Source organism: Trachinotus anak, unplaced genomic scaffold, assembly GCF_046630095.1.
Source record: "Trachinotus anak isolate AG129_WGS33_773 ecotype Australia unplaced genomic scaffold, CSIRO_AGI_Tana_v1 ptg000023l, whole genome shotgun sequence".
NCBI lineage: Eukaryota > Metazoa > Chordata > Actinopteri > Carangiformes > Carangidae > Trachinotus > Trachinotus anak.
This window is the reverse complement of record NW_027273874.1, coordinates 8,659,361-8,668,793: the sequence shown is the minus strand read 5'-3', so window position 1 is coordinate 8,668,793 and position 9,433 is coordinate 8,659,361. Positions and strand designations below refer to the sequence as shown.

General features: G+C 39.0%; 1 protein-coding gene across 2 annotated transcripts; it reads right to left on the bottom strand.

The window, feature by feature from the left end:
* Positions 1–1,961: 1,961 nt before the first annotated feature.
* LOC139607040 (butyrophilin subfamily 2 member A2-like) lies at positions 1,962–7,229 on the bottom strand. 2 transcript variants are annotated; one of them, XM_071459608.1, is made up of 6 exons: positions 6,840–7,229; positions 6,377–6,759; positions 6,169–6,287; positions 5,467–5,811; positions 5,095–5,376; positions 1,962–5,002 (listed from the first exon to the last, which is right to left on the bottom strand). In XM_071459608.1, the coding sequence occupies exons 3-6, from the start codon at positions 6,233–6,235 to the stop codon at positions 4,830–4,832; spliced, it is 867 nt and encodes a 288-aa protein (XP_071315709.1). In that variant the 5' UTR covers positions 6,236–6,287; positions 6,377–6,759; positions 6,840–7,229; the 3' UTR covers positions 1,962–4,829. The 2 variants fall into 2 exon arrangements, with proteins under 2 accessions (XP_071315709.1, XP_071315710.1); XM_071459609.1 differs by having other exon boundaries at positions 6,377–6,501.
* Positions 7,230–9,433: the final 2,204 nt, after the last annotated feature.

The following is a 9,433-nucleotide window of genomic DNA, read 5'->3' as shown; positions in this document are numbered from 1 at the left end:
CTTCCTCCTAGTTTCCTTCAATCTCATCCAAATCGTGCTGTTTTAAGAGTCTAAGGGATCTGATCTCCCATAGATTTGCACTAAATTGAGTCTCAAAAATACATAACATAGTGCATCCCGGACCAGTTCAATACAAAACTCATGTTTTAGTTCCAATTATGAAACAGTTACAGCACGGTCGAAATATACAAGACCGGGCCTGTCCCACCTTTTTATTTCATAGATAAGTAGAATTACTGCCTCACAGTTGCCTGCGCCACTCAAACTAGTTTCAGATTGCATCCCTGTTTATCCAGGTCACTGTGACCTTGACCTTTGACCCTCAAAATCTAATGAGTTTTTCCTTGAGTCCAGGTGAACATTTGGGCCAAATTTTAAGAAATTTGTCGAGGCGTTACTGAGATATCGTGTTCACAAGAATGGGATGGAAAAATGTATGTACGACAAGCTGAAAACAATATACCTCAGGCTCTGAGCTAGAGAGAGAGAGAAGGAGAGAAAGAGAGAGTTCCCACATCTCTGAGCTTCAACTGCAGTCCAGACCATGAGCCAGGACGATTAACAACACAGAAAACAGAAAGTACAGGATCCTACATTGACACTGGAGTGTGTCATTGTCATTTACTGGTAATTATTTTTGATAGAAGAGATTTTTCCTCTGTTCTACAGATTTGATATGTTTAGTGTCAGAATAAGCCTAAAACTTGTTCAGACTGGAAGGAGACAGGTGAAGGTGTCCGGACAGAGAGCAGCAAATGGAAGAGAAGACAGGCAGCACAAGATCATGAGGCTGGACAGGACCTGAACTGATGAGGGATTTGATTTGCTACTCTCATGACCAGGTCCTGGTTATTCTGGTGCATATTTTTCTGGTTAGTATAGTGCACAGGGATTGTTGGGGGGTTGGCTGCTTGCCTACCTGTAAAAGTCACTCCATTGAACCCCCACACTGACTGCCTTCTCTGTAAATCAAGTCAAACATTTTCTTCCACTACATCCGGACTACCGTGTGGATCTGCACCAAGCTGTGCGAACTGGTAGATCTCAACATTATACATGTGTCTGATTTCTTAAGATCAGGATTCAAACATTGTTTCCTGGGAAACTTAGTAGAAAAACGTGTAGAAAAATATCCTATCGCGCAATGTCTTCTGTGACCCTGTTGACAGACAGACACGGGTGAAAACAATATGCAGCCCTACACTCAAACAGAAAGTGTGACTTATTCCACACAATCCCTACCATGGAAGCGAGAGGACTCCTGAAGACCTCAGTCCGAGCTCAGAGCTTCTCCAGCCTCTCTCTTCTCATCTCCTCTATTTGTGTCGCGCACCACCTCTTTTTGTAAAGCTCCGTCATGAAAATGTAAAAGGCTTGAGAGACCTCGGTGATTCGCTCAGCAGCTCACACCACTGCCTCCTGCGCCCAGTGCAGCAGCTGGACGGTCACACCACTCCCTTCAGGGGACTCCCCTCAGCGGCGAGCCCAGTCTGCTGCGGCCCAGGGCGACAGACCTGCAGGCCCCCGGTCAGTGGTGATCACCATTATAGCAAATCATCTGACACCAGCAAATATATAAGAAATTTGAAATGTATTTTTAATTTCAATTTTTCACTCAAAATGTTTATCTTTGTATAATTTTCAAAAGAACATGACAAATCTAGATGAATAATTAAATAACTTCAACATTGGCAGAATGTAAATAGCATTATAAGGTCAGCCCTCATCAACACACAAACCACATAAAGCCCCTTTCTGGCTGGTTTTATTCTTAATGGCTTAACTTTACTAAGTTTGATTTTGTTGTGTTAACAATGGTGAATTTATCCCACTGCTTTCGATGCGCTTTGTGCTTTGTGATAGTTCAGTTACAGTCTGTGCAGCAGCCTGCATGAAACATCTTTTTAGTAGTGTTGCATTTAGATGCACATTTAGGGCCTGCTTTAAAAAAATAACTAATTATATAGGTAGTTACAGTCAGTTTAGTTTAATTTCATTATCTTAAGCTTGAAAAGCTTCTTCTCTGTATGTGCAGGCTTGAGTGAAAAGAGCTGGAAATGTTGCTTCTAAGATGTTGCAAATTATCCAGAGGCCCTTTTATTGAGGTTTTCTATTCAGATATCATTGCAAACAGTCCACTGGTTCTTTAAGAGGGAGGGTACCATGGAGTGTTGCCGAATGGAGTTGAGTTTCTCTGCCCTTAGCTTGGCTGCAGTCCCAAGCAGTTGCCTGCCTCGGCTGTTCACAAGCTTGCATGCTTCCAATTCCCCTCTAATAAAAGAAAATAATTTTGTTTTGGGAACAGATTGCTCTTAACTAATTGGGAGCAAAATGCCATTAACAATTTTAAATACAAAGTGGAAGCTGAAGCATTGCTCTCAGACCCTGCAAAAAAAATCCAATATAACAAAATACTGTAAAATATGTAATGAATGCTGCACTTATCACTGTACCTCTGGTGTGCATTTCATTTCCAGTGACTTCCTGCTGTAGCTTTACTTCAGATTTGTGTCACTGTGAGGTGGATTCCTTAAGGCTACATGTCATGTTCCCTTCTCGCAGTCACATGGTGAGGCAGTAAAATCTTTTTCCAGTACATAAATAGTTCATAAGAGACAGAATAAAATTACATGGCTTAATAGAAGATGTTCATTATAATCAGTGTTGTATAGATTTATTTAGTTAGATGAAATTAGACAATAAGCTACAATAACATCAACATAAGGCAGAAAAGTAAAAATGAAAAGACCATGTTGAGATGTTGAGAGGGTTGTGTAACATCAGGGCTCAATATGTGGTGGTTTGAATCACTCTTTACTTTTCTCCACACTTCACAGCAACACCTACTGCCTCTAAGTCACATGTGCTAAGCTAACCAATCAGAGGCTAGAAGGACTTAGACAAGGAAAATAAGGATAACTACAGAGGTGGATTCAGGATGTTACTGCTTTTAGAGATGCCGATTATAATAATTAAACTCATAAATATGTAAATTATAATTGTGTGAACATAAATTTGTAAATAATTAACGGTATGAACACTGTAAATATATTTTTAGTAAATTAACTCAAATATACAAAATCATTTATCATCTAAACCTTGCAGTTGTACAACATCTGTACACAAAACTGTATTTAAACCAGAAAATGAGCAACAAAGGGCTTCTTCACAACACTGCTTATATTAACAATATTATGACTGAGGCAATAAGATAAGTTAAGTGTATGTAAAGTATATTTGGGTTAAATATTATAATAGATGAGCATTTATCCATTGATTAGTGCGTATGTATGATGGATATAATGTAAAAAAAAAATAAATAAATAAAATATGATAAATATAAAATGAACAGTACATATAACTACATGTATATATGTATGATAGATATAACAAAATACAACAGAGTAGCAAAGTATGAGAATGAAATGGCAGTATTAGACTGTGAGGTGTTTACAGTCCTGACTCACAGGGCGGTCGCACAAACATCAAGAGAGTAAAAAGTATGTGTGTGAACGGACCAGAAAGTGATGAATCTGCAGACAATCAAAGTGAGATCACTGCAGACTGAATCAGTGCTGAGCTCTGCTGCTTCATAGTTTCACTGCAGGTTATAACTTATTATAACATCCTACTAGTTTAGACATGGATGTGAAGCCTGATCAATATATTTGCAGTCAGACTGTATTTATATAAAAATGTTCTAAACTAAATACAGAAAACCCACAATCACTTGACTGAGGTATAAAAAGACAGAAAACATCAGCACACTGTTGCTGTCCAGAACAAATCTTTATATTTGGTGAGTATCAGGTCAAGTCCTCTGTTGTGGGCACAGACATTTGTGATACATTTTCTTCACCATCAGACATGCATATTTCAGAGGTACGTTGATGGTGGAACAAAACAATAAAAAACATACTCAGTAGACTCAATACAACAATAATCACAGGCACAATAATCACATGAATATCTGCAGCTGGGTCCTCAACACAGGACACTGTGGTGTTTAGACAGAAATGTGTTTCAGGAAGTTAACAACATCAGTGCAGCAGCTTTATAAAGATTTCTACCTGTGATGTGAATGTGTGTCTCTCTGGTCTGGTTGGTGTTCTGACGTTTTTCTATCTGTTCTGTCTGTTCACACATCTGTTGATGCTGCAGATGTTAAATACAGTCACAGTGGTCACCTGCTGACAAGGTGCTGCCTCATCACTGAGTGTAAGGACAAACTGTGGTATAACGGAAAGTGCAAAGCCAAATTATCTGTTAACGAAAATGATTTTCACTGAGCATGTACATTAATGTGAGAAATACATTTCCTTTTTATATAAATGTCACTGAACCAGGAACCTTAGGATGAAACAGCAGTAATAAGTTCAATAAAGTCCATTTTTATTTATGTAGCACCAAATTACGACAAGGTATGTTTTAAATAGAGCAGGTCTAGACTGTCCTCTGTGTAATATTAAATACAGTAGTAAATGCATTGATAAGAATACCACTAATGCTGTCCCCTGTCTCTACTGTGAGCATTAAGTGAAACTGTTACTGGATAAATTATAAAACTCCTGCTCAAACATGTTATGAACACTAATAAGACGCCCTCCACTGCCCCCTGCAGTAAATTAGCAGACATGTCATGTTAATGCAGGGCGCCACCAGCTGGAGGCCTGATTCATTATTGAAAAGTGCACATATGACACTTGGTCATAGCTTCTTTGCTGTTTCATCATTGGCCCCTGGTTTCCTATGGTCCATGTGTTACAAAAGAACCAATAACATAATAATACGGTAATACGGCAGTAATAAGGTAATGTTAAGGTCATATTTTAACAAATGTTGTGTGTATATAATTGAAGTATAATTATATTTGATATAATTGACATACTTTGTCTCCATATCAACACAACCAAGGCAGCTGTGAGAGTGATAATGATGCCAACAACCCAACCAAAGATAGAAGCAGGTGAACTGGAGGTAGACTGGATCAGAAAGAAATCATCTGAAATTATAAAACACAAAATAAAAGAGAATTTATATAAAAACATGTTTTAAACACAGTGATCATATTCTAAATGTGGACACAGTATTTACCTGGAACTTGAATGTGTGTCTCTCTGGTCTGGTTGATGTCCTTCTGTTGGACTCTACAGGTGAAGCTGTTGCTGTGTCTCTTCTCCACAGTCACTCTGCTGCTGACAGTATAGAGGCCATCAGGACCTCTGACTGTCTCTGTAGGTCCAGCAGGGAGGAGCTTTCCCTCACCGTCCAGCCACAACACCTCAGGCTCTGGGTACCAGCCTTTAGACTCACACTGTAACACCACTCTTCTACTTGTAATTGAAGTGACCTCTATGACAGGTGAAGAGACTGAACCTGGTGACAAGAGAAGAAGTTTCTCAAAATGTGTCTCTTGGGAACTTTGTGTTAGTTCAGCTCAGTGGATCAACACAGAGTCTGACTCACCAACACTGAGACGGACAAAAGCTTCTTCCTGCACTGAGGGAATGAAACATCTGTATTTCCCTTCATCAGACAGTCTCACTCTGAAGATTTTCATGGAGACGTTTCCTTGTTCCAGTTCATCCACAAACAGTCGAGTCCGGAAATCATAAGACGGATTTTGAATCCAATGCAACAGTCGTTTATCATGAATCTGGACGTACTTTGGGTGAACACCAGGTTTCGTCCACTCCACTCTTGTGGCATTGATGGCAGGTTCAAGGTGACATGGTAGAATGACATCATCACCTGCCAACGCTACAATTGGCTGATGTGAACAAACCAGCTCTGACTGCACTGAGAGGAAAACTAAAGATCAAACAAAAACAGGAACATAGTTACAGTTCATGTCGTCAGTTTTACACCAAAAACGAAGAAATAATCAAATGACAAAACGATCAAATCTAAAATATAATTAAAATACTAAGTGATGTAATTAGTCTCAGACTGTTTTCTTTTTTAAACAAGCCAGTCTCAGTCCTCTTAAAGTGGACCAACTTTTGCATTGTGAGTTAATTTGAAAGAGGACTCCGTTCTCTTGTATTCATCTTGTGATTTCACTGACTTCAAATTGCATCATGTCCTCTGACCAAGGTGTCGCAGTCACAGGTTTGTATATGAGGATTATTCAGAAGCCAAGGCTGTTTACTAAGTAGATTACTGTACCTCTAAATGACTGTAGAAGAAGAACAAAAACAACAGAGAGGTGGAAATTGATGTCAGCAGAGTCCATCACTCTCTGAATTCAGCTTCCTGTGTTTCTGAAAACGGATAAAAAGTTTTGTCTGAAAACAAACAAAAATATTTAGTTAGGTTGTATTTATGAAAATCAACAAAAGAGGAGACCTGATAGCTGAGTAGTCAGGGCGCATACCACACGGATGTACATGCTCAGAGCAGACAAGTCCCTGGTTCGATTCTCGGCTGGCCGGCTGGTCGGACTCCCCGTATGTCCTTCCCTCTCTCTCTACCCCCTCATTTCCTGTTTCTCTGCACTGTCTTGTCAAATAAGGCGTAAAATGCAGAGAAAAAAAAAAAAACATGCTATGATTTCAACCTTGGAGGTTTTGACTAACTGTATTTCTGGAGGAAAACTGAAAACAGTAGATTTTTATTTACATCTGCGCAAACATTTAATATATAAAATCCTCAGAGAAGGTCCCAGTGCAAATGAAGCTGAAGCTGAGCATGTGAAAAGCACATGACTGATATGTGTCATGTGAGTCGTTGAGTTCGTGTCCATCGGTGTACACAGACCTTAGAAGGATTCATAAAATATATCATAAAACATTCACAGCAAAATTAAAATAGTGTCCACAAATGAGTTTGATACGAACCTGCTCTGAGAGAAACGAAACTCCAGCGTGAGCACAGACGCAATGAAATACCAATAAATTCTGACTCTTCTACTGAACATTTACTTTCCTCTTTTTAATTGACCTCAAAGGAAATAGAAACTTAGACACACTGATTACACAGGCAAAGAACAGAAACAAGTGAGGAGGAGAAGTCACATAAACCTCATGACCCAAAGTCACCTGGTGATTTCTGGATTGAGGATGTAGAGTTGAAATGAAAAGTTTACATACGCTATATAAAAAGACACGTAACCTTTTTTTTCCCACTGTTACATTAAATCAGATTAAACTTTTCCTGTTTTTGGTCAATTAGGATTACCAAAATTATTTCTATTTGCTAAATGCCAGAATAATGAGAGGGATCATTTTTTAGACAATTTTTTATTACTTTCTTGAGAGTCAGAAGTTTACATACATTTCATTAGTATTTGGTAGCATTGCCTTTAAACTGTATGACTTGGGTCAAATGTTTTGGATATGCTTCCACAAGCTTCTCACAATAGTTTCCCGGAATTTTGGCCCACTCCTCCAGACAGAACTTGGGTAACTGAGCCAAGTTTGTAGGCCGCCTTGCTCATACATGCCTTTTCAGCTATGCCCATAAATTTTCAATAGGATTGAGATCAGGGCTTTGTGATGGCCACTCCAAAACACTGACATTGTTATCCTTAAGCCACTTTGTAACCAGGTTGGCAGTATGCTTAGGGTCATTGTCCATTTGGAAAACCCATTTGCGCCCAAGCTTTAACTTCCTGGCTGATGTCTTGAGATGTTGTTTCAGTATTTCCACATAATGTTCTTTCCTCATGATGCCATCTATTTTGTGAAGCGCACCAGTCCCTCCTGCAGCAAAACAACCCCACAACATGATGCTGCCACCCCCATATTTCACAGTTGGGATGGTGTTCTCAGGCTTGCAAGCTTCCCCCTTTTTCCTCCAAATGTAACGATGGTCATTATGGCCAAAAAAAAGTTCAATTTTAGTTTCATCAGACCACAGGACATGTTTCCAAAAATTAAGGTCTTTGTCCCTGTGTGCATTTGCAAACTGTAATCTGGCTTTTTTATGTTTCTTTTGGAGTAATGGCTTCTTCCTGGGAGAGTGGCCTTTCAGCCCATGTCGGTACAGGACTCGTTTCACTGTTGATAATGACACACTCTTACCAGCTTCAGCCAGCATCTTCACAGGGTCTTTTGCTTTTGTTCTTGGGTTGATATGCACATTTCAGACCAAAGCACGTTCATCTCTGGGACACAGAACCTGTCTCCTTCCTGAGCGGTATGATGGCTGGACATTCCCATGGTGTTTATACTTGTGTATAATTGTGGCACCTTCAGGCATCTGGAAATTGATCCCAAGGATGAACCAGACTTGTGCAAGTCCACAGTTCTCTTCCTGATATCTTGGCTGATTTCTTTTGATTTTCCCATGATGTTACACAAAGAAGCAGTGTGTTTCAGGTGTGCCTTAAAATACATCCACAGGTGTGCCTCTAATTAATTCAAATGTTGTCAATAAACCTATCAGAAGCTTCCAAAGACATGACATCATCATCTGGGCTTTCCCACATTGTTTAAAGGCATAGTAATCTTAGTGTATGTAAACTTCTGACTTTGAAGAAAGTAATAAAAATTGTCTAAAAAAATAATTTTCTCATTATTCTGGCATTTAACAAATAGAAATAATTCTGGTAATCATAATTGACCAAAAACAGGAAAAGTTCAATCTGATTTAATGTTAGATGGTGAGAAAAAAAAGGTTATGTGCCTTTTTATATAGTGTATTTAAACGTCTGGTTTCAACTGTGTATCTGGACTGTGCTGCTTATAGATGATTTCACTGCAGAAGAAGCAGCCATCAAGTTGTGGAACAGCTCAGCTTCAGCCAAAGACAGTGGCTCATCACCATCATAAACTGCATGTACATGAACTATTGGACAACTCGATGTCTTCTCTCTACTTCTGCTTATATCAGTTGCATTCAACCTCTCACCTTTTTGCTTAGTTTCTTGTATATTTAATTTCAAATGTCAATCCACAATCAATAATGGATAATGAAATGTATTAAAAATGAAAAAGTGAAATCTCAGTATTCAGACCCTGAACTCAGTTTGGACGTCAGTTAGGAAGTAACAGGCATGAAATCTGCTGAATGGTACAACTTGGATTAGGAAGCCAGAGGAAAATGTTGCTGTATTTCCTTTGTCTCAGAAACAAATCAGCTCTTGTTTGGAGATTATTGAATTCTGACCTGTTTCTCCTAAACCACAATCACAGGTTCAGGCGTTGTGCAGGCTCATTTATAAGCCAATCAAGTTTTCTTTAGGATCTTACTGCTGGCTGAAGAGACAAGTAAAGATCAGAGCAGTGAGAGAAATAAAAGACTATGAAAAAATGGTCAAAATCTTATATTGATCTGAATTTCAGCTCAGTTGTATCACCAGGAGAAAAAGGTTAGCCAAAGAAGAGATCTTATTTTTGAATTTTCCTTTCCTCAAGGAAGTGCTGAGGGGGTGACAGTGACATCAACAGAAACCCTGCTCCTCATTACATAACACTCTTCCCACACTGGC

What these genes read in the sequence shown, in the direction of transcription:
- LOC139607040 (XM_071459608.1), bottom strand. Translation starts at nt 6,235, where the DNA reads ATGGACTCTGCTGACATCAATTTCCACCTCTCTGTTGTTTTTGTTCTT. An exon ending in TTTTGTCCGTCTCAGTGTTG is followed by an intron (nt 5,377 to 5,466) that starts GTGAGTCAGACT and finishes TCTTGTCACCAG; the next exon opens with GTTCAGTCTCTTCACCTGTC. An exon ending in GACACACATTCAAGTTCCAG is followed by an intron (nt 5,003 to 5,094) that starts GTAAATACTGTG and finishes TTATAATTTCAG; the next exon opens with ATGATTTCTTTCTGATCCAG.